Source organism: Fukomys damarensis, unplaced genomic scaffold, assembly GCF_012274545.1.
Source record: "Fukomys damarensis isolate Sample0158 unplaced genomic scaffold, DMR_v1.0_HiC HiC_scaffold_1, whole genome shotgun sequence".
Lineage (NCBI taxonomy): Eukaryota > Metazoa > Chordata > Mammalia > Rodentia > Bathyergidae > Fukomys > Fukomys damarensis.
In genome coordinates, this window is record NW_022900913.1 from 67,700,528 (window position 1) to 67,726,662 (window position 26,135).

At 41.4% G+C, this 26,135-nt stretch overlaps 1 protein-coding gene across 2 annotated transcripts in view; it reads right to left on the reverse strand.

The window, feature by feature from the left end:
* Positions 1–26,135, reverse strand: part of Grid1 (glutamate ionotropic receptor delta type subunit 1) — a 652,399-nt gene that overhangs the window by 208,143 nt on the left and 418,121 nt on the right. For both annotated transcript variants that reach the window (XM_033761721.1, XM_033761719.1), the window contains exons 6-7: positions 15,969–16,130; positions 14,449–14,568 (exon numbers count right to left, since the gene is read on the reverse strand). In XM_033761721.1, coding sequence (XP_033617612.1) covers positions 14,449–14,568; positions 15,969–16,130 — 282 coding nt within the window. The remainder of the gene's footprint in view (positions 1–14,448; positions 14,569–15,968; positions 16,131–26,135) is intronic.

Below are 26,135 nucleotides of genomic sequence, written 5' to 3' on the forward strand. Positions count from 1 at the left end.
TATATATATATATATGGTGTAATACTACTCTGCCATAAAGAAGGATAAGCTTGAGACATTTCTAGCTAAATGGATGCACCTTGAGACCATACTCTTAAGTGAAAAAAATCAGACACACATGTTTAAATATCACATTGTTTCTATGGTGTGAGAAATCAAAAGTGAAAATAAGGACTAAAATGTATAATACATATTGGGAAATGTGAAGAAAATGTTCAAATGGGAAAGGGAACAGACAACAGGGAACAGGGGAGGGGGAAAGGATAGAAGGAACAAGGAAAAAATGTGAAAAATCAGAGGAAAAAATAAAAACAAAGCTTTAATGTTTAGGGAGGGGAGGAGGAAACGGGAAAAAAAGAAGAGGCAGGATTTATGTACAGGTGCAAATTTCCTATGATGAGTGTTATCATTATGTATATCTAAAATCTGAAATAAATATTATGCTTAAAGAAAATTTTTAAATTTTTATTACAGTAAAAGGCACATTACCTTTAGTCTCCCTCAAAAAACTCTCCCTCACTTCAAATATACTTATATCATCATTGTTGTCACTTTCTGAAGCACTTCTGGAAGTCCTCTTTGAAGGGTAGAATAAAAAATACAGTGAATGCTATTGCCAAGTGCCAGCCAATGGAAAGGCAGGCTCATAAAAATGTTATTAACCCATCCACATCATTCACTGGATTTTGCATTGTTCAACTTCTGGCTCTTCCCTGAATTCAAAATGACCATGAAAGGTAAATGTTTTGAATCAATTCAGTACATCAAAACAGCCTTAACAATGCACCTAAAGACACTCATGAAAGAACACTTGCAGAACTGCTTCAGAAAGTGGCAATAATGATGGGGTAGGTGTGTTTGAGGAAAGATGGGGTATTCTGAGAGGATTAATGGCAATGTGTTCTTAGTGTAATTTTTAAATGTAGATATGCATTGAATTTTTCAATCACATCTCATAAATTGTTTGAGGGGTACATTACATTCATAAATTAGGTTGCTCAATATTGGTGAGATGTTAATGCTTCCTAAACTGATCTAAAGTCAATGCAATGTAAAGATCTTTTATTTCTTTGTTAGATTGATTCCTAAGTATTTCATTTTGTTTTCTATGCAATTGTGAAAAGTGTGGTTTCCCTAATTTCTCTTAGTGAATTTGCTATTTGTGTACAGGAATGCTATTGATTTTTTAGTGTTGGCTTTGTATCTAACTATGCCACTGAATTTGGTTATTAAATCTAGATATCTTTGGTGGAGTGTTTGGGGTCTTCTACGTAGAATATCATTTAAACTGCAAATAGTGGTAATTTAACTTCTTCCTTTTCTGTCCTTTTGTTTTTTGTTGTCTTTCTCATGTTTAATTGCTCTGGCTGTTTCCAGAACTATGTTGAATAGGAGTGGTGATAATGGACATCCTTGTCTTGTTTCTGATTTTAGAGTAAAAGCTTTCAGACTATTTAGTATGATTCTGGCTGTTGGTTTGTCATAAATGGCCTTCATCAGAAGACAAAGACCATCAATTCCAATTTTCTGTGGGGTTTTTATCATGAATGGGTGTTGGACTTTGTTAAATGGTTTTTCTGTGTCTATTGAAATGATCGGTTGATTTTTGTCCTTGGTTCTGTTGATATGGTATATTATATTTACTGATTTTCATATGTTGAACCATCCCTGAATCTTTGGAAATTAATCTGACTCAGTGGTCATAATGTAAACTCTTCTTAATGTTTTGCTGTATTCTGTTTGCCAATATCTTATTGAGGATTTTTGCATCTATGTTCCTTACAAAGATTGGCCTGCAGGTCTCTATTTTGGTTGGAGCCTTCTCTGGTTTTGGTATCAAAACTCTTCTCTGGTTTTGGTATACTTTCAAGATTTGAAGAATAATGGCATTAGATCTTGTCTAAATTTCTTGTAGAATTCAGCAGTGAATCCATGAAAATAAAGGCTTATTTGTAAAGGTAAATTTGTCATTACATCTTTAATTTCATTTTTTCTCTGGTGTGAGAAACCAAAAGTGTAAATAAGGACCAAAATGTATAATGAATATTGTGAAATAGGAAGAAAATGTTCAAATGGGAAGGGGAACTAAGGAGAGGAATGGATGAAAGAAAAGGAAAAGAAAAAATGAGAAAAGAAGGAAAATGGAAACAAAGCTTTTGTAAATGAGGGGAAGGGCATTGAAAAGAGGGTAAGAAAATGGGGGGGAAAAGAATCAAGACATACATGTGCATGTACAAATTTCCTACGATAAATGTGATTATTATGTGTTTCTAAAATGTACCAATAAACTTAATTAATTAAAAAATTAAGTCAATACAGCCTCAGTCAAAAATCTTAGTTTATTTTTGGAAAATGAAAATCTAAATTTAAAATGTATAAGGTAATACCAAGAGCCAAGAATAGGCATGTCATTCTTGAAATATAAGTATAAAGCATCTCATATTTTCCTCCACTTTCTGATAGACTCTGGTACGTCCCAGCATGTCCCTTGATGTGATTTTTCCCTTTTCTTGGGAACTGTCAGAAACAAGCTATTTTTACAGTGGCAGTTGTTTTCTTATTTGTTGGCCTCAGCATACCTTAATAGTAATAAAACCTTTACTTTAAAGCACAGTAAGAACAAATTATCTAAAAGTACACAGGAAGATAATAATGAACCTTATATAGAGCAAAACAAGTCAGTTACAGAATAGTACAGAGTGATATTATATGATATCAAGTGAAGTAAAGAAAAAACTAAGAGCGGTAGACAGAAGTGATTCTACCGGTGGGTATGGAGACCAGAAGCGGGTGACAGTGAGGCCTCTGGGTATTGGGAATGTTCTATCTCTCAATGCGAGTGCTTACTGAAAAGGTGTGTTAACTTTTTGAAAATTCACCATGGGGCAGGGATTTAGCTCAGTGGTACCACTGCCTGCCTCATAAGCACAAAGTCCTGAGTTCGATCCCTTAGTACAAAAAAAGAAAATTCATTGTGATCCCCTTAACATTTAGGCATATTTTTGTATGAGTGTTATCCTCCAGCTTACATTAGAAAAACCACTAAGATTTAGCCACAACTCTAGTTAGTTAGAATATGTATACAGCATCCCAAAACCAGATAGAATAAAAAAATTATCAAACACCTCATATAAGAACTTTAAGAAATAATGATGAAACAAATATTAGGCAGTAGGTATGAATGAAAATAAATAAATTAATTAGAATAACAAAATAAACAAAAGTGATTTAAAATATTAGACCTAACATTTTTAAATTTTAATTTTAAAAAGTTTGCCAGTTCTTCTCAAGAAATAAAGTGAGAAAATATAAATACATAAGAGTAAGAATGAAAAGGGGCAAAAAATCAAAGAATCAAAGAGTTGATTTTTTGAAAGAATAAATAAAATTGATAAAACTTCATCTAACCTTATCAAAAAAGGAAAGAAAAGGCTCAAATCCATGCAATTAGGAATGAAAAAGGTGAAGTCAAAACGATCCAGAAGAAATCCAGAGGATCATCAATACATGCTTCGAGAACCTGTACTCTAATAAAATAGACAACACAGAAGAAATGGACAGATTTCTAGATACACATGAATTGCCAAAGTTCAATGAAGAAGATATAAAAGTGCTAAACACCCCAATTACAATGAAATTGAAAATGTAATTAAAAACTTACCAACAGATAAAAGCCCAAGTCCTGATGGCTTCACTGTTGAATGCTACAAAACATTTAGAGAAGAACTACTGCCACTACTCTTTAAACTTTTTAGTGAATTTGAAAGAGAAGCAATATGTCCAAATTCATTCCTGGAAGCAAGTGTTACTTTGATTCCAAAATCAGAGAAAGACCCAAACAAAAACAAGAACTACAGGCCAATCTCCCTAATGAACATAGACGCAAAAATCCACAATAAGGTACTGGCAAACAGAATATACAGGGTCATCAAGAAGATTGTACACCCTGACCAAGTTGGATTTATCCAAGGGATGCAGGAACAGCGCAACATACATAAAGCAATAAGTGCAATATACTATATTAAAGGAACTAAGGACAGAAACCATAGGATCATTTCTATAGATGCAGAAAAAGCATTTGACAAAATTCAATACCCATTCATGGTTAAAACCCTGCAGAAAATTGAAATAGATGGCCTTTATCTCAACTTGATAAAGGCTATCTATGAAAACTCAACAGCCAACATCATACTAAATGGTCAAGAACAGAAAACCTTCACACTGAAATCAGTAACAAGACAAGGATATCCACTATCACCACTTCTGTTAAATATAGTTTTGAAAACAGCCACAGCAATTAGACAAGAGAAGAAAATAAAAGCAATAAAGACAGGAAAGGAAGAAGTTAAAATGTCATTATTTGCTGGCAATATGATACTCTACATAGAAGACCCAAAAAAACTTTGCCAAAAGACTCTAGACTTAATTGACAGATTCGGTAGATTAGCTGGATATAAGGTAAGCACTCGAAAATCAGCAGCCTTCTTGTAAGCAAATAACAAACTCACTGAAAAACAAATTAGGGAAACAATCTCTTTCACAATAGCATCCAAAAAAAATGAAATAGCTAGGAATCAATCTAATAAAGGAAGCAAAAGTCCTCTACATTGATAACTACAACACTCTGAAAAAAGAGATCAAAGAGGATATAAGAAAATGGAAAGATGTCCCTTGTTCCTGGGTAAGAAGAACCAATATAGTGAAAATGGCCATACTTCCAAAACTGTTATACAGATTCAATGCAATCCTCATTGAAATCCCAACAGTATATTTCACAGAACCAGAGAAAATAATACAAAAAATAATTTGGAATCAGAAGAGATTTAAAACAGCAAAAGCAATCTATGTAACAGAGACATGGCAGAGGGTATAACAATCCCCAACTTGAAACTATATTACAAAGCCACTGTGTTAAAAACAGCATGGTACTGGCAAAGAAACAGGCCTGAGGATCAGTGGAATACATTAGAAGATGCAGAAACTCCAGACACACTCAATTACCTCATCTTTGACAAATGAGCCAACCATCCTCACTAGAGGAAAGATAGCCTCTTTAATAAATGGTGTTGAAAAAAAGTGGATTTCAACTTGCCATAGATTAAAACTAGACTTCTATCTTTCACCATGTATTAAACTAAATTCCAAGTGGATTAAAGATCTAAATATTAAGACAGAAACACTAAACCTGTTGGAAGATAAGCTAGCAAGAATGCTTGAAAACACTGGCATAAGATAAGACTATGAAAAAATCCTCAGTAGCATGGGAACTAGCATAAAGAAACAACCAGAATCTCATCTTTTTAAAAAGCTTTTGCAGTGCAAGAGAAACCACCAACAGAACTAAGAAACAACTTACAAAGTCGGGGGAAAAAAGTTTTACCAGCTGTTCCTTAGACAAAGGTCTACTACCTAGAATATATAAAGAACTCAAAACAATCAGCCCCCCCAAATATAAAGACCCAATTCAAAAATGGGCATCTGAAATGAACAGACATTTCTCAGACAAACAAGCAAAAGCAGCAAATAAATATATGAAAAAAATGTTCAATATCTCTGGTCATTCAAGAGATGCAGATGAAAACAACACTGAGATTCCATCTCATCCCAGAAAGAATAGCTGCTATCAAGAAATCAACCAATAACAAATGCTGGCAGGGGTGTGGGGAAAAATGAACACTTCTTCATTGTTGGTGGGAGTACAGACTGGTGTAACCACTGTGGAAATCAATATGGAGATACCTCAAAGAGCTGGGACTGGAGGTTCCATTTGACCCAGCCGTCCCTCTGCTGGGTATCTTCCCAAAAGAAGTAATGAATCATACCGCAGTGATATATGCTTACTTATGCTTATAGTGGCACAGTTTGTAATAGCTAAAACTAGGAAACAACCCAACTGCCCATCAACTGGAGACTGGATAAAGAAGATATGTTTTTAAAAAATGGAGTACTACTCAGCCATAAATAATGAGAAACTAGAGACATTTATAGCTAAGTGGATACACACTGAGGACATACTCTTAAGTGAAATTAATAGGACACATTTGAGTAAATACTATATAGTTTCTCTGGTGTGATGAACTAAAAGTGTAAATAAGGGTCAAAATGTATAATTGATATTTTGCAAAAGGAACAAAAAGTCTAAAGGTGTTGGGCAAATGGGAGGGGTAGGGGAAAGGTAAAAAGGAAGAGAAAAAATAAGAGAAAAGGAAAAATAATGGAAGCAAAGTCTTAATAAATAGGGAAGAGTGGAGGGAAGAAGGAAGGCTAATGGCATGGGGAAAAAACAAAATCCAAGATACGTAATGTAAAGGTACAAGATTCCAATGATGAATGTAACTGTATTATGTATCTACAACGTACCAATAAATAAATATACATATATACATAAATGAAAAGGACAGCTATTTTAAATAGCTAACAGCTATTTTAGTATTATTTGTAAATACTATAAAACCTTAAGTAATGAATTTGGTGAGATTTTCAGTGAAATAAATTACTAAAAATGACTCCATGAAATGTAGAAGCTGAGAAATTTTTTCCAGGATATCAAGGCAATATCTCCAAATCCAACAATTAGACCGGAGTAGTTAATAGTCAAATTCTTTCCAACTTTCAAGAGTTCTGTCCACTGAATGTCTCAGCTACTTTCCTCATTGCTGAGAAAAAATACCCAACACCCAAAGTTCAAAGGTTTATCTTAGGGCTGAGGATTTACCTCAGTGGTTCTGCCACCTGCCTCGCAAGCATGAGGTCCTAAGTTTGATCCCTGATAGCCTATCCCCCAAAAAGGGGTTCATCTTAGCTCACTGTGTGTAGAGTTTCAGCCAAGAGTCTGCTGGCTCTAAGGCAGGGTGGAATGGCAGAGGGGAAGTAGTCCATGGCAGAGCAGGCACGAGGCAGCAAGCAGCGCCACGGAGCCTCTCTTTCTCTTTTATCTCATCCAGGTCACAAGCGTACTAGTTGGTGCCACCCTCACTGGGGGTGGGCCTTCCATTACCCATCCCCAGACATAGGCTAAACCAGTTTGATTATCATACTCTTTTAATTCCAGCACTACACACCCTAGATCTAGCCACCTCCACAAAGCCGCATTTATGAGCATATGAGGCTTTGAGGGGACATCTAGATACAAGCCGTAACACCAAAGTACAAAAGACTAAGTGATCCTTTGTCCACGTCAGGAAGAGGACACACACTGATACATGCAGGACACAAACTGTGTCCCTGTGACCTGTGCATCTCAGTGGAGAACCTCCACTGCAATCAGGAGGTTAAGGCCAGCTCCTAGGAAAGCTCATCTCACTCACAGAGAAAGGATACACAGAAAAGGACGCACTCCTGCCACCTTTGTGCCACCATCTTCCTGGGTATGACCATTAGAACTGACACAGCCAGCCTGAAACCTTCGGGAAAATTAAGGCTGTGCCTGTGCCTTTGGTCTGAGCCATAAACGATGGAAATGGCCAAGTGCCACCTATCCTAGGTCCAGGCCTCTCTGAGTGTGAGATGACATCTTTCTGTTATTTAATACATGAGGGGGCATTTTGTTACATATAGACAAGCACATTCCAATAATACCCATAAATGAATTAAATTGAAGCTGGGAGACAAAAAAAGACTAAGAATTTTCTTAAAATCAATGAGGAGATATATACAAATTTTCATGTAGTTTAGAATAAGACATGAAATTCAAGGCAATGGGTAAAGGCAGTTATACTGTATCTGTGGTGGTGGGAACCACATTAAAACATGTAGAAGCTAGGCCATCTCATCACAGCTCATTCAAAATCCATCCCAGGCAGATGGCTGATTTTGCTGAAAGAAAATCAAACCACAAAAATAACTAGAAGAAAGTACAAGTAAATAGTGTCTACTCTACAAACTGGATATCACTTTCTGAAAAGTACAAACAGAAAAATTTTGCAAATAAAAAAAAAATCTAAGTATTTAACCACATAGGATTTTAAATGTCTCAATGTGAAGATTTTTCATTTCAAAGGCAAAACAGTTTATTGAGACAAAATATTTGACACAAGTAACTATCAATTCTCCCCTGAAAGAATTTCATGAATTGACAAGAAAAATTCTATCCTTGATACAAATGTACAGAGGACTCGAGTCGTGATTTATAAAATGCAAAAAGAAAATGATAAATGATCATATTTTTAAATGTAGAACTTTATAAGATATAAATTTATCAACACTATTTTGTATATTGCTACTAAATTAGCAAACATTTATATACATATGTGTGTATATATATATGTGTGTGTGTGTGTATATATATATCCTTTACTTGAGCATAAGATATAACACTGACTTCTATAAACTACGCATAGATGTAAAAATTATTAAGCCTTTCTATAATAAATTTGAAAATATATATCAAATACATCAAAAAGAATTACTACCCTTTCATGGTAAATTTACTTCTTTAAAAATGTATAATGAAGAAATAAATATAATTATAATTAAAACTGTATGTGCTTTGGATGCTCATTTTGGTACCATTCTACAATAGGGTGAAAATGCATGGATATTCACTGAATAGGAAGATTAAATAAATGATAGCTCCCTGTAGGCTGAGTAATGCCTTTCTATTAAAAAATTATAGCTGCAAAGAATAGTCAAAGAAATGAGAAAATACTCCCAATATAATGTTAAGTGGAAAAGTCAAGATATAAAATATGTGTACAATAAATAGCAATTTGATAAATACATATAACACTATCTCTATCTGTATACGGAGGAAGGGAAAAAAACTAAAGGAAATGCACCAGAAATGCAAACAGTATTTATTTCTTGGTTCAGAGATTATAGCTGACTTTTATATTTTTCATTTCATTTATCTGTATTTTCTAAACATCCCACCCCAAATGAGCATGTATTGATGAAATGTTACTTAAAATGAAATACTAATAGCATCTGTAGCTTCTGCCTTTACTCAGATGAGACGGCAGTGTTTGTTTTGGGTCTCAGCTCAGTCAAAAGCAGTTTTTGCACTTGGGGTTCTGAACAGTTGACATTTTACCAAGAAAATACGCCACAAGAATGTTAATCCACAGAGAGACTGGAGTTTATTTCTCTCTGGCAACTCCCTGTTCACAGCCAGGCGCCTCTTACAGCAGCTTACAGGAGACAACCGCACAGTACTCTGGCTGTCTGTCCCCAAGCCACCGCCACCTCCAGCCCCCTCCTCGCTGGTGTGAAGCTCCTGGCACCAGTGGCCTCTGTTGTATCACCAGAGCTAGCCTGTCTCTAAGGTGCCTTTTCAGCACAGCCTCACTCACCACACTCACCAAGTGGAACTTCTGAACTCCAGAATGTGGGACAGTTTCTAACATAGTGTAGCAGACTCAGAGGAGAATGATAATGACATACTTCCGAGCAAGGGAGGACTGGGGTCTTACAGGGTGGCGAATGCTGTGTAATGAGCAATTACTACTTGGAGTTACCAGCCCTCCTGCAGGCTTGGCACTGAGGCAGGCATTTGATTCCTGCCCTAAAGCTGACTTTTATGGAGAATAGAAATTGACAGAGAAGACAGAAGAAGAAGCATCTTAAACTGGAAAAGGAGAAGAAAGCTCTCCCATTTCCTGGGAGTATTGCTGGGATGGGGAGGCTGAGGCAAGGCCGAGTGGTGAGACAACTTGAAGTTAGCAGGCTCTGGCAAGAGGAAGGGATGGGGGCAGTGACCGAAAGGGGTGTTGATGTCCTAACATTGGCTCTGGGGAGGAAGCAGAGATGTGAGCAGACAGTGGGCAAAGGCTTCTCACAGAACTTCATTGCTTCCAGTCAAGAAAGGGTGTTGTGGGTCCTCTGCCACACCCACACACACCTGCCTTCCAGCCCCAGCATAGCCACATACTGTTGGTGAGACATAATCAGGTCTCTCCAATCTCTAGGACTCAGGTCCCCAAGTGAAACTGCATAGAAAACTACTGAGACATGTTGGAGACAAGAGTTAATGCAAAGGGAGCCTCAGGGCTCCCTGCCCCCAAGTCCTCACTGATTTCAAACACACATAAGAGCTTCTATAACTGCTTAACAAATTTGGGGTCAAGTAAGCTCTTGCTTGACCAGACTTCACAGGCTGGAGAAAAGACTAAGTACACAAGTGACTAAATATTTCCCCAACCTCTCTCAATCCTAATTCAATTCTCCCTTTACAAAGAAGCAGAAAACAGCTATGAGGGACTCCTTAGTCCTGGGAGTTAGGCATAAAGCAAACCCACATACTGTGTGGATGCTCCTGCCCTTTCCTCACTCTCCTTCTCAAAGAATTACAGTGCCTTCCCCTGTGCCCATGAGTCAGGTGGATACCACCCCTGGGAAACAAGGTTCAAAAAGCCTGCAGGTATTTGGCAACTTTCCCAGGGTTTCACTGCACTCAGGGTCCCTACGTTAGCAGAAGGAAACAGGTTCCTACACCAATACCATTGTGACAGAGAAGGACAGCCAAGCTCAGCAATCAGGTCATGGAAAAATGTTTCCTAAGGGAAACTGGTTTCACAGTCCAGGCGAGACATGCTTGTGGGGGGAAGACACAACCATGTTTTCCTCCTCCCACTGATCACTCCAGCACCAAAACAGCCTCCAAAATGAAATCTCCTTTGAGGTGATGCTCCCACACCACTCACCCCTTGGCCTTTATAAGGAGTGGGTATCTGCTGCCAGGCACTCAAGAAGAACTGGGCCCTGCCCAGGCTTATGGGGCTTTGTGGGCTCAGTTGTACTTGCTCAGGGCTTCCAAGAGGCCCACCCTTCTTCCTTCTGACTTCAGAACATGGTATGCTGAGGAGCTGCACCGTAGGGCATTGCAAGGTTCGAAAAGTGGGTGACTGCAAAACCCCAGGAAAGGCTGAGCCAAGAGCAAAACAAGGGCCCAGAGTCAATGAGCTAACATACAGAATGCACCTTTAAACACAGGTGATAGATGTGAGGAGCTCCTGCCCTGCTCCTCCTTGCCCCATTCCAAGCAGCTTCCCACACACCTCCCCCTTGAGAAAGGTGTTTTCCAACAGATCTGGTCCAGTTGGTGCCAACACCTAAGGACATAATGGGCACCCTCATGGGATTACCCCTTTGACCATTTGTGTCTAAGCAAAGAGAAACAAAGCCAAGTAGAAATCTATGAAGCTGAATTTGTTTCCAAGGTCTGTGAGCTGAAGAGAGAGGACCTCCAATAAGGTGAAACAGGATACCTTTGAAATCAATGCCTTCCAACTCCCAGTGACTTCCCAGAAAACACTGCCCCTGGTGGCATACCCATGCCATGGTGGCACAGAAACATGGATGTTTTTGCCTAGTGTTACACAGCAAGCTGGCGACATAAACCTTTCATTTCGCCATCCAGCGCTCCCTCCATAAGAACACACTTCCTGGATGAGATAATTTAATTAGTGTTTGGCCAGCACCCTGCAGTGAAAGGCGATCACCCACTCCTTCCCTCCTATGCAGGGGCTGAGTAATCCACAGTCTCTTGGTGCCACTTAATCTAAACCGCCTGGATGACTCACCCTCTTTTTGATTTCCCTCCAGGGTATTTAGTTTAAGAAAAATATCCATTTATTCCTTAATTTAAACAATTCCTCTTGGTTTCAATCTTCAACAAATGGCTGGATTTTTGTGTGGCTTTGTTTCTTATGGTTGTTTTTCAGTTTATACACACACACACACACACACACACACACACAGATATATTTCATCTTACAGGGACTCTTGACCCTGTCTAGCACAATGACATCCAGCAATCTCTCAGGATGGTTCCCTTGCAGCTCTGTATGGGGTGTGGCCAGAAAGCTGCCTTTGGGGAAGGGTCTGATCTTGACCCTGCTTTTGTGTGGCTCAGGATCCTAACTGTACCCTCAAATCTGATGCTGGCCCCATTTTCTATTTATTTTAATATCCTTTATATTATTCCATAAGTCACCTGCCTTCCCAGCACCTTCCACTGGGAGCCACAAGTCAGCCCTGCTTTCAAAAGATGCCCTTGCCTGGGACACTGTCCTAATCACTGCCCTTTGCTTTATCATGAAGCCACCCCCCAAATCACAATTTCATGCACCCTGGGCCTGAATAACAAACATTTGCCAGGGCAAATCCCATTCCATGCTTTCCAGATAACGTCTCCTTACCAGAGATAAGCTGCTAGGCAGACAGATAACAACTGGGATATGCAGTTATTAAGGGCAGATTTTAAAATGACAAAAGGGTACATTTTAAAATAAAGCCCACTTGAAAATCAGCTTCCTTTCCAACTCAATTACATTCTGGCCTCCTGCTCAGAAGCTCCTTATACTGAGAGATTCCAGCTCCCATTGGCTTCAGGGTTTTTGAGGAGTGTTGCCTTGGCAACATGGAAGGCTCAGACACCTGAAACAGGAAGTAGAGGACACAGGGCCTCCCTCCCTCTCTCAGATACTGGGAGTGGCCAGCAGGGTGTCAGGCCTGGGGTTGGAGTGTCAGCTGCTGAGAGGAATCAGGGAACACCCACTGCCCACATTCTTCTGATTGTGGGGACCTCAGTGTTAGAACAGACCTGAAAGGAAGTTTCAGGGCGGCACAGAAGGCAGCAGCTGGGGCCTCAGGGGAACTCTCAGGGACCAAGGAAGGTGCCCAATGTTGTGGCTGATACAAAGAGTCCTTCCAGCAGGCACCACATTCTGCCAGCTCCGTCATACCAGAGTGACTGAACATGTCCCTTTACTAGGTGGGTATCCCCACACAAGCCCCTTTTCCTTACGGTCATGACCCAGACCAACAATGACTGTCACCTGCAGCTCCCAGCCAAGCCTCTCAGCATCAGGCAACTCTTGACAGTGCAGGTCACACTGCCCCACAGGATGTCCTGGGAAGGCAACAACCCCTGGATGGCCCCACAAGCAAACCTTGAGGCTCCGAGATATCAGCAAGACATGGGTGTCGGTCACTGCATAACAACATTTAGATCTCCTAGAAGTTGTGTGACAAACCTGTGACTCCCTCTTTCATTACTAGGTGGGCAGGAAGTCCCCCACTGTCCTCAGGCCATCCTAGCTTCTTCCTGGGAAGTCAGTCCTTCTACCTGTGTTATCCATGATCTCTCCCTGCTCTGCCACTCTCCTTCCTCCTACAAACATGCCTCCTTCTACTCTGGTTGTCCAGTGACAAAACCAAAGAAGTCCCCTACCCTCCCAGATTCTCAATACCCACACATTCCTTAACCACTGTCCAGCTCTCCGTTGTCCCAGCCAGTGTTGGAGGCATGGCTAGAAGGGTCTTTATCCAGCCACCGCTAAGAGCTCATTACCTGCAAGTTCTGTCCTTCATCTCCGGAGCACTGCCATTGGTGGACACATCCTACTTGTGAGTTTGTGGAAATGTGTGTGTGTGTGTGTGTGTGTGTGTGTGTGAGCACGTATGTTAGTGCACATGCCCATGCCTGAGTATATGCAATCAGTGAATGCTTTCATTCTTCCTCAAGAAGTCTGAGCCCTGTGGCTGCTTTACACCATGCACATTCCCTTCTCCGGCCCTTTCTGGGAATGCAGCCAAGAGAGCAGGTTGGCCAGGCCACTGCCCTTACCTGCACACCCATCACTGGCTCCACACTGAGGTCTCTCATTTGGATAATTACTCCAACCTGTTCCTTGCCATATTGATGACTTGTTCCAAAATCCTATTGGATTCTTAGCCCCACAGGTCCCCTCTTACCTTTGGGGGTCTCCACTCTGGATAAAAGGCCAGATGGCTAACACATGTGGCTAGATGATATTTTAACTTTCCTGTTTGCCTTGATTCTGAGAAACTGTCCTCCATTCCCCATAAAAGAAGGAAGAGGAGGCAATATGTGACCGGGAGGACCCCTCAGCCCTACCGTCTGCACCAGGAGTACATAAACCAAGCCCTACCCCAGTTATTCTGCTCACCTGTCTCTCACTTCCCTCTCCACTGGGCTCCAGCACTCCCCATTTCCCCCTCCTTGTGGCCTATTTTTCTCTTCATGGCCTTGTCTCAACCTTGGATCTGGAGGACATTCTGGCTATAACCTCTGTCTCCAGCCTCAGCCATAAGTCACATTTGTCCCCACAGCTGAGCTGATTTCACCCGTCTGGGAAAATACGTTGCCCCTTCAAGCCTCCACATGGTGCCCCCACTAGTCCAAAGAGCGCTACACATTGCAAGTGGCTCAGTGGTTCCAAGGGGCCCCACCTGGACTCAGAGAAACTGTACCAGTGGCACATCCTGTCTGCAAATCTCTCTACTCTCCCTCCCCAGCAAGCCTCCTAAACACCAACAGTGAGGGCAACAGAAGCAGCAGCAGGAGCAGAAGCAACAGGAGGCAGGGGACAGAGACAGAGCAAGAGATGGGATTTCCATGCCAGTTAACACTTGCTAGGAACCCAGGGTCCTCTGGTTGTTGCAGACGTCATCGTGCCACTGGGAGGTGAGGACAATGAGGCTTACCTTGCGCATGTCTTTGCCAAAGGTTTCACTATAGGTCGTACCAAGGATTTCAAATTGGACATAGGGATTCGAGCTGTCCTCCCGAAACTCCATCACCCCCGTGAGGCCGGTGATGTGGCCCTGTGGGAGAGGAGGAAAGGGCATTGGAGGGTGGGGAAATATTCTTAGGGTAGAAGAAGAAAAAGATCACCAGGAAGGAAGTAATGAGGGTCAAGAGGAGGCAGTGGACAGCCTGTAACAAAGACTTTGTGGCTGGCGGTCAAATAGCCTGAGAGCAAGATCAGTGATTCTCAGACCACTGGCTAATGGGAAATCCCTAAGGCTTGCACTTGGCCTTCATGCAGTCAGTGTGTTCACAGCCCCTGCTCTGTGCCAGGTAGTACACAAACCATGGGATGAAAGACTGACAGCCTGTCCCTCCCTCAGGATACCTACTCTCACCGTGCAACCTGCTTCAGGGGCTTTTCTTAGCCTAATGAAAATGAAGGTCACAAGTTACGAAGAGCCATATCTAACACACAGCTGGAACTTGCAGCGAAACAAATATAAGCATTGCTCCAGTCCTGGCTTGGAGACTGCCTTGGGCGAATCAGTGCCCATCTTGCAGCTCACCCTGAAGTTAAACATCCACATTACAGAGCTCTCCGGACCAAAGGAGACCAGGTATACTGAGCACGGTGACCTGAAGGACTGGCTGTGGTGACTGCCAGCCGCACATCCCTCTCCAGTTCAGGGCCTTCACAGAGCAGCAAGCAGCAGGGGCTAGATGAGCTGTGGTGAGTCCCCCACCATGCTGCTCTCTTCAAACCTGGGGTAAAGATGTCACCCCGTGTTAGGTCCCATCAGAGAGTCCCAGAGACCAAGCTGGCCCTGAAGGGGCCCAAATGTGTACTGATCTGCAATAAATTTAAACCAACATCAGAACAGGTTCACTACAATTGAAACAATGCACGATTTATTGTGACAAAAACTCCGAACACTACAGATTTCCCTAAATGCTTTTTTGAAGCCCCTAAAAGCCAATTCACTCTCACAAGTCTTGTGCGCATTATCCAATTCACTTCAAATCCAGCCTGCTAAACATGACACACTTCACACACACAGTGTGTCCACACATACTGAGGTCCTATCTGATCGGAACATGGCAGTGCCAATGGAGACCAATCTCATGGAAGGGTAGCAGCCTGCACAGAGGGGTATCTGACAGACAGAGTAGTCAGCTGCCTTCACATCTTACTTACTGATGACCTTGGGCAAGTTATTTAACCTTTCTAAAGCCCAGTCTCCTTATATTAAAGAGAAGACCATAATAATAACACAATCCTTGAAGCACAGCTCCTCTAGCTTTCAAATGCAGGCACAGGAAGTGACAGAGAGAAGTCTGCAAAGAAGACTGAGGACTGCCCCACAGAGATTCCAGCTTCAGGCTAGCTGCTAGATGGGCAAACAGTGGGGTTTACAAGAAGGGATCTGTCCCCAGCTTTGGCCCCCCCAGGAGAGTATGTCCCTTACACACACACCTTTTTTATCGTGTCTAGCATGGACCTCCCTCCATTCCATGGCTTGGTGGACTTCCGTATGCAGTTGAGACTTGCCATGCTGTGCCACTTCCGGTCCTCCAACTTCCTGTGGAAGGCGTTGGCCAGCATCAGAACACTGTCATACAGGTAGAGGTTGGAGATCTGCAAAGACAAAGGCAGTGAAAGTCTCTGGATTTCCAGAGACAGAAAGCAGGGCAACATAGGATGCAATGGTAAGATGTGGAGCCCAATATTATGCCATGAGCCCCTGGCTTCCTGGTGCTTCTTAAACATCGCTGTGAGTGCTGGAGGTCCCATAGGATAAGACCTATTGCTACATCAGGAATGGGAGTGGGAGGTGGTACATGTGTCAATGAGGAGAACCAGGGCCAGGGATTTAGCTCAGAGGTCTTCTGCCTGCCTCACGCGCAAAAGGACCTGAGTTTGATTCCCGGTACAAAAAATAAAATAAGATAAAAATAAGGAGAACCAATGTGATAAGCAGCAGGAAACTGACCTGCTCAGGTAGCAAAGGATGGCGGGAAGGACTAGCAGCAGGCTCAGTGGGATAAAGAGAGGGAAGGACATTTGCAAAGACATGAAGGTATAGAGGAATGAGGCCAGTTAGGACAGGCTCCACAAGAGTTCTCCACAAAGGACCAGATGGAAAGGATTTTAGGCTTCGAGGGCCTTCCTATCTCATTTGTAACTGCTTGCTGTCATCATCTGAGAGCAGCACCAGACAACATATCAACCAATGGGAACAACTGTGCACTGATGGAACATTATTCACCAAAATGACAATGTGTTGGATTCACCCCATCACCAGAGTTGGCTGACCAATGGGTTTGAAGACAGAAAGCAGTTTAATACGACAGTGTGAGTGGCACAGTAAGGACAGGGCAGGACCTAGAGCCATGCAGAGCCTTGTGGAACACACTAGAGAGTAACAGAAAGGACTTCAGGGAGAAGGGTGATGATCAGACCTGAGTCTCACAAAGACCACTCTAGTCACTGCTGACCTTGGGAGAGTGGTGGCCCATGTGACCGTGTGGTAGTGAAGAAGTAGCAGAGACTCCAGCAATTGCTGCACAGGAAGGAACTGCCACCATGGAACACATTTGGGATCTGCTAATCAGTTAGCTGTCTGCAGGGAAGCTGGGCCTAGAAGGGAACCTGTGCGGTGGGAAGTATCCTCCACAGTGAAGCAGAAGTCAGGGACAGGCCATGCAGAGGAGGCATCAGAAACATCCACTACATCATGCCTGTCCAGCAGCAGCTCACGCCGGCTCTCATCCTTCACTGCCACCATGACACATCCAAGTAGAGCCACGTGCTTCCCCTGCAAGTGTCCCCTGGAGTGGTCACTGCTGAAAAGCCTTGTCTTGTCTGCCCTTGTCCCATGTCCTCGCTGTGCAGCATGGGCCCTATGTCAGGTGCCTCCCACAGCACAGGTGTGAGAAATGAGAGGAAGGCAGATGTTACAGAAGCAGCAAGAGGGTGCCCGAATGATGACCCCTGCTGACCGAAAGCAGACCCTGGGTCAAGGGGAAGCAGCAAGTCAGCGCCCGGATGATGTTAAAGAGCTCCCTCCGATGGTTCCTGGGAAGCTGACCCTGCTACTACAGGAGACATCATAACAGAATTGGGTCTCTGGCCCTAGTGACCCGGGGGAGTATTTATGCAATAAAACTACCCCCCCCAACATTCCTGCCAGCTCTGCAGAACCCAGCCCCTCACCTCCACCCCTGCAAAACTGTTTTCATATCTCTTCTCCCCTCTAGACTACAGACTCAAAAGAGATGCTGTTATAAAAGAATATAAACTTCCTAGGAGTTGGCTTGGGTTTTTAGGCCTTATTTTTTTTCCAAAAAGATAATTTGAAGCTGTTAGTCCTTGACAATGTGAAGATTTCTCTTCTCCACACATTCATGAACTCCCAGCCACACACTTATAGCTGGTGCTATTCAGACAGCAGGGCCCTTTGACCTACAGCCCCACCTATACCTACACTCACAAATCTGGGCAGAGCCGACAGCACTGCCCCAGCTGTGGCCCAGAGTAGCACCCCCAGAATTTCCCTTTTTCTCTCTAGCTCTTCTGTTCACAATGATTTAAGGTACTCAACAAACCTATGAATGCAGAGAGGTCTGAAATGGAGAGGAAAAAGCAGAAAATGACTCAGAAAGGCCAAGGAAAGCCCTCAGCCCTCCCACAAATGCATCTGCTTGGGAGCGGGTATGCATTCTAGTTCAAAGAAACAAGCTTGAGCAATGCTCTTTTCTAGGCATAGGTAGGCCTTTCACAGTTCCCAAATCACCCTCTTTCATGGCAAAATGTACACTGTCAGATCATAAATGTGTTTATCATCATGGATCTCAGGTCCTTAGGTGCTGATTTCTAGAATCCATCACTAACAAAGGCACATGGCTGGTGCTTAATAAATGTTTGGTGGATGAATGCATAGTGGGTACATGTGTGCGTGAATGGAAAGATGAGTGGACAAGTGGTGGATGGGTTTGGTGGCTACAATGACGTGTGGGTGAGTGAGTGGGTGGACTGATGGATACACGAACGTAAGGGTAGACAGATGGAATAATGGGGAAGTGGATGGATGGATGGATGGATGGGTCTCTTGCTAGGAAGGTACATCCTAATCATGTTTCACAGAAAGACAAAATATAAAAAATAGTAGGGAAAAGAGATATTCCTTCCCCAACTTTGACTTGGGAGGGAGTCTCCTTCATTTGCTTCTCTTTTATGTTCTTCTCAAAACATCTTTTTGATCCTCCCTTGGAATTGTTTCCACCTGGCCCACTTACTCTTCCCCTCTTCCGGTAAGGGGCTGGCCTCCTGTCAACCTACAGACTCTATTGTAAGCAGGGAGAGACCTGGAAGGGCCTGATTCATTAGCCACCCTGGAGATTTATGCCTTGTTTCTCACTAACTCATTTCATAAGAACAATTCCCAAGTGACCACATGTGCAGCTCAGGCTGGTGGTCTTGATAGGACCCCGGACAGCTTTGGATTCATCTCAACCTGGGCCAGATTTGCCCACTGCTAAACACTAGTGTCTTCAGCAGAGCATTAATATGGTATGTATTCAATCAATGTCCACTGAGTGGGTAAAATTAAATCTCCACTCTACTCACACTCAACTGCTGAGTGATACTGAAATAACAATTTAACATTCTTAGATTTTATTTTGATAATAAAATACAATATGATCTGTACCCCTGGTGAGGTGCATTGCAGTGTAGCAGGCCTGACTGACTCCCTGTGGCATGCAGATGGCAACAGCTCTGTGCACTAAGACTGTCCTAAGCTCTTTGCATGCACTTTCATTTTCAGAAGAATGGAAGAGACAAATAAAGGAGCTGAGGAGCTCCTGATTTCAATGTGGGTGAGCTGTGGACTTCTACAGGGCTCTCGCCAGTGACTGGATCCTAGCACAGTTCTAACACACAGAACCAGAGGGCTATTACCAAAATGAACTTGTGTCTCCCCACACCTCTCATCCTCTTCTCCTTAGTCTTTGAAAGGAATGAAGGGATCCTGTGTGGCTTCTATAGCTTGCAGATCAGAAGCCTGAGCAAACATCAGCCCCAACCTCCAATCCCCTATTCCACTTGCAGTCTGCTCACAAGGAAGCTGGTGTCCCTGGCTTCTACAAGCTTTTGCAGCCATAGTCACTACTACCACAGCCACCAGCCCTTGCAGGGCTCTCCCTTGAGGTAAAGGCCATTCTCTGTGCATTGGATGTTCCACAGGAGAAACAATGCAGGAACGCCCAGAATGTGGTTGGAGGTTGAACCTGATGCAAGTTCCCAGAATAAAGCAGTGTGATCCACTGCAGTCAAAGGCCAGATCTTTGCGCTTTAGGGCTGGCCCAGCTGTGGGAGCCTTTGGCACTGCAACTCCCTCAATGAGGCTACCCAGCACTGTGAGGGAATTTGGGGAAGGCAGGCAGGACATCACTGGAGCAAGGGTCAGCTGCAGCCAGCACCATGGGAAGCACAGTGCTCTGTACTCTGCCACTTGGACCCATCACCTGCTGGATAGGAGTTTCCCCTCTAAGATATCCTCTCTTAATAACCCCTAACACTGCCCCTACATGGTCTGGGCACCCTCATCTCTCACTCGAACTCTTCCTTTATACCTTGCACAGTCATCTCAGACACAAATCCTGCCACATGGTACCTCTAAGGGCACTGCCCTGGTGGCTGCTCTCTTCTGTGATTCCCCTCTCAATGCTTTGTACTCTCAGTCTTTGACAGAGACACACTGCAGTATAAGGCCTCCAGATCTTGTGCATGCCATTCTCCCTAGTAGAACATGCTATAAAATGAAAATGAAAAATTCTCAGTTTAAAGGGGTATATGGGAATTGAGAGAGAGAGAGAGAGAGAAAATTTGTGAGATAACTAACATAAACACTGCCACACAGTAAGAGCTTAAATCTGTTTCTGAAATGAATTAAGTTGAATGACTAGCTCTAACTTGCTTTTTAGATGTGAACACCAAGGTAGAGAGATGTCCACCTATTTGCAAAGAGGCTGCTTCCAGGAAAACAAATGCTGGTGGACAGAGGCCATGCTGGAGAAGGTACAAGACCTCTGCACAGATAGCCTCCACGTGGACCTGCTCATCTCCAGCCAGAATCCAAGGCTATGTGTCTCCATGCAACAGGAGGATTCTGGCAAGGCATGAATGTCTACTTTCAACTAGCCATGTAAGTAGGAGGTGGGTCCCCAGAAAGAAACAGAAAAAGGAAAACTCAGCTACAAGCTCTTGGTAGGGGTTGGCGTCTCTTCAAAAGCCCAGGTAAAACTGCTTGGTTTCTAGAAAATTTGAGACCAATTCTATGAGGCGGTCTCTAGAGGCCTAGTGATAGAAAAATAGACCTTAGGAATATAGATCCAATCATGGAGGACTAAAGGCAACAGCACTAATAGAGGGCTCTGAGACATTCACCCAAGTGAGTAGGTAGGCTTGAGAGTCATAGTAAAGAGGAGAAATCCAGAGAGGGGCAGCTGGAATAAGAAGCTGCTGGCCCACCCAACTCCGCTTGCAGCACAGATTTGGAGAGTAATCTAGGGTGTAAAAAGGACAAAGTCCTCCAGTTAGAGAAGCTGATGGAGCAGGTATGCTCAGCGCCCAGCATGGACACCACTGCCTCAGTACCAGCTGGCCTGAGCAGGTGTCCTGCTGGCACAGGGACCCCAGAGTCAAAGATATTCTTGTAGGAACACCTCCCAGAACCTGGGCACTGCAGTAACAGGGGAACAGAGAGACATGCAGGGAGCAGAGGCAGCGGGGCTAGAAACATCAAGCACTGGGGAAGAGGGAGAATGACTGAATGATCCTGACTCAGGCTAGTGTGCGTACATGGGCATGGCAGGGTCTGCAACCCAGAGAGAAGCTGCTGGCTAGGTGGAAGCTGAAGCTATGTCTGTTCGGGCACAGATGCCAATGTAATTGTGGCCAGGGAGAGTCAGGGCTCATGACAGTATGGTGGGAGCTGGAGAGGCAAGAACAGGGCACGGACAGCTGCAGCGACCAAGGCAGGAGTGAAGCTCAGAGCCTGAGGCTGAGACTTTCTGGTGAACCCTCAGTGCCCTGCCAGCTAAAGACCTGAGAAAACTAGAGGCTCCAGAACATGGTGGTCTAAACACAGCAGCACTGCCAAGCTGCCTGGGATACCATCGTAACCAGCACCACAGGATGGCTGAACCTTTTCTTTTTCCTTTCTTTTTTCTTCTCGGTCAGTATTTTGGTTCAGTCTATCAGGATTTGCCTTCCAATATGTGTGGAATAACTGTATGAATCAGGATTCTGTCTTTGCTTCTACATAGACCATATTATCATACATTCCCACATCAATGGTTGCTTTGTAGAGATATCTAACTTAGTTTCACTATTAGTTGAATAATTGTACACAAGATCCGTATCTCTTTTCTCAACTTCTGTTTATATTCGCTCCTTGTTCTGCTCGCTTTACTTCCCCCAACAGCTCTTACCCTTTCATCTTCCTTTCTCTTTTTTCTTTTTCTCTTTTATAGTTTTCATATATACATATATATATATGTATGTGTGTGCATATATATATATATGTGTATATATATTATTAGGATTAATCTAAATATCATTAAATTTTATTTTTTCCAGGCTGTTATATTTTATTACATCCCTGTCTATAAATTAGAAGCCATGTCTTAAAACAAGTCTTTAATCACCTGATATTATATGTGGTTAACTTTTCAATTGGTGATGCCACTGGTACTCTCTCCTATCCCAAAAGTGTTATGGGGCTGGAGGTAGCCTTCAGACAAGTGAGAAACTCACCCACAGACATAGCAACTACCCCGGACACATCACAAAGCAAAATTTTCTCATGAAAGGACTCCCACACAAGAGTAAAAGATAGTATTCCTGTCTGACCTGCAAACCTCTATGGAAAACCACAGCTGTAATGGGAAAACAAGGCAGCAGGATGTCTCCACAAAATTCTTAACTCCCCCAAGCTGATCCCATTGATCCTAAAGTGGGTAAAATTCCGAAGAAAAAAACAATGCTAGTTAAAATGATTAATGGGATCAAAGAAGAGACAAGCAACTAAATGAATCAATTATTAAGATGATCAATGAGCTTAAATAATACATAAATAAGCACCTGAATAAATTGAAGACAATGCAGGGTATAAAGACCACTACAGTAATGAAATAGTGGTTATAAAAAAAATCAAGCAGAAATCCTGGAGATAAAAACTTCAACCAGTCAAATAAAAACTCCATTGAAAGTCTCAGCAGTAGGCAAGATGAATCAGAAAAAGGTTACCAGGTCTTGAAGACAAGGTGGATGTACTAGACCATTCAGTCAATAATAATGAAAAAAGCACAAAAAACAATGAAAAGATTAGTCAAGAGATCCTGGACAACTCGAAAAGAATAAACTTAAGAATCATCAATCTTGAAGAGGATGTCAAAGTGCCAACCAAAGACATAAAAATTCTACCCACTGAAAGCATTACAAAAAATTTCCCAAATCTGTGGGATGAGATGGATACTCAGGTAAAGGAGGCATTTAGATCCCAGAAGATATGGCCAGAAAATAATCTCTCCATAACACATCACAATTTAGATGCTAGAAACTCAAAACAAAGACAAAAAATTAGAAGCTTTTAGAGAGAAATACCAAATAACTTATAAGGACAAACTCTGTCCAAACAACAGCAGATTTCACAGCAGAAAACATTACAGGCAGAAGGGCTTGGGATAATATTTTTCAAACCCTAAAAGAAAATAATCACCAACCTATGTTACTATATCCTGCAAGGCTATCCTGCAAGATCAAAGAAATACAGACCTTCTATGATAAGGATAAACTAAAGCAATGCATGACCACCAAGCTAACATTATTGAAAATACTAAAGAGAATCCTAAACACAGATGATGAGGACAACAAGCCCCATGAGACCAAAGAAAATAATGAATCTCACTGTGAGAATAAAAAAATCAGAAAGAGAAATTAATTAAACACTGGAAAAAACAATAAAATGACAGGACATGCCTTTCAATAATAACACAACATAAATGGTCTTAGCTCTCCAATTAAGACACAGACTGGAAGATTAGGTAAAAAACCAAGACTCGTTATATACTGGCTACAAGAGACACACCTCGTCTGCAAAGATATTCACAGACTAAAAGTGAAGGGATGATAAACCAAGCAAATGATGCTCCAAAGCAAGCAGAGTAGCAATACTTATATCTAACAAAATTTGCTTCAAGCTAAACCTGATCAGAAGAGAAAAGTAAGCTCACTACATATTGATAAAGGGACAATTCACCAATAAGAGGTAATTTAAAATACATATACAAGCTAAACATCAGTTCACCTAATTTCATAAAACAAACACTATTTGACATAAAAGGACAGATAGAAACCAATACAATCATAGTTGGGGAAGGGTTCAATCCTCCACTCTAACAAAAGAGACAGGTCAATCAGACCAAAAAAAAAAAAAAGTAAGGAAACAGTAACATTAAAATATACTGAAGATCAAAAGGACTTAACAGATATTTACGGAGTGTTTCATCCAACAGTACAGCCCAAAGTATTTTCTACAGAATAGACGATCTTTTAAGCCAGAAAGCAAATATCAATAAGTACAAAAAAAAAAAACATCTGAAATAATCTCATATACCCTACAGATAACAATTAAATGAAAACAGAAACCAATAGCAAAAGAAACCACAGAAATTAAAAAAAAATCTATGGAGATTGAATGATCAATGCATGTCACAGAGAAATTAGGGGAAAATTTAAAAATTTCTAGAATTAAAAGATAATGGAAACAACATATCAAAATCCATAGGACACAATGAAAGCAGCTCTAAAGGGAAGGTTAGAGCTGTGAGTACCTACATTAGAAAACCAGAGTGATTCCCTACAAATAACCTAATGAAAAAAATCTATGGAGATTGAATGATCAATGCATGTCACAGAGAAATTAGGGGAAAATTTAAAAATTTCTAGAATTAAAAGATAATGGAAACAACATATCAAAATCCATAGGACACAATGAAAGCAGCTCTAAAGGGAAGGTTAGAGCTGTGAGTACCTACATTAGAAAACCAGAGTGATTCCCTACAAATAACCTAATGATATATTTCAAGATCCTACAAAATCAAGAATAAATCACACCTAAAACCAATAACAAAAAGAGATAATAAAAGACAGAGCAGAAATTAATGAGACTGAGACTAAAAACAATACAAAAGATTAATAAATCAAAGAATTGCCTCATTGAAAAGATTAAAAAGATTGATAAACCCTTAGTCAAAATCACCCAGAAGAGTAAGAAAGCTCACGTTAATTAAGTTTGAAATGAAAAAAGGTGAAACCATAATATATGCTACAGAAATCCATAGGGTTATTAGAAATTATTGTGAAAACTTACACGTAGAATATAGAGTAGATTAATTCCTAGACACATATGGCCTATCAAAATTGAACCAAGAAGATATTTTTTAAAATCCTAAATAGACCAATAACAAGCAATGAAATTTATGCAATAATAAAACCTCTACCACCCTACAAAAGCCAAGGACCTGAAAGATTTTCAGCTGAATTTTACCAGACACTTAAAGAAGAAATAATACCAATGCTTTTGAAACTTTTCCATGTAATAGAAAGAGAAGAAATGCTTCTGAATTCATTCTATGATGCTAGCATTACTCTGACAACAAAATAAAAGACTCAAAAAACAAACTACAAAAAATTCTTAATAAACATATACACAAAAATCTTCTAAGATCCTTGCCAACTGAACTCAGCAACCCACTAAAAAGATCATACACCATGACCAAGTAAGTTGATTTCATCCCAGTGATGCAAGAATATTTTAATCTATGTAAGTTAATGTAATATACAACATAAATACAATCAAGGATAAAATCATATAGTAATCTCAATAGACACAGAAAATGTCTTCAACAAAATCCGATATTCAGGTATAAAAAGCCTGATGAAAACAGGTATAGAAGGATCTTACCCCAAACTTGTAGAAGCTATATATGACAAACATACAGCTAACATCATACTGAATGGGTAAAAACTAAACACATTTCCATTAAAATCAGAAATGAAACAATGGTGTCCAGTCTCACTATTCCTCTTCAACACAATATGCAAAACATTAGCCAGAGCAATCAGGCAAAAGAAAGAAAAGGGATATAAATAGGAAAAGAAGAAATCAAATCATCCTTATCTTCAGATGCTATAATTCTTTATATAGAAGTTCCAAAAACCTACAAGAAAATTTTTAGATCTGATAAATTAAGTACAGGATATAAAATCATTACACAAAAATTACTAGCACTCCTGTACAACAGTAATGAGTATACTAAGAAAGAAATCCCATTCACAAAAGCTTCCAAAAAATTAAATAACTGGAAATCAATCTAATCAGAAGCAAGGACCTCTGCAATGAAAATTATAGAACACTGAAGAAAGAAACTAAGAAGACATTAGAAAATGGAAAGCTTGCCCTTGTTTGAGGGTCATCAGAACTAATGCTAAAATAGCCACGTTACCAAAAGTGAACTACATGGTCAATACAATTCCACTCAAAAGGCCAGCAACTTTCTTTACAGAGCTAAAAAA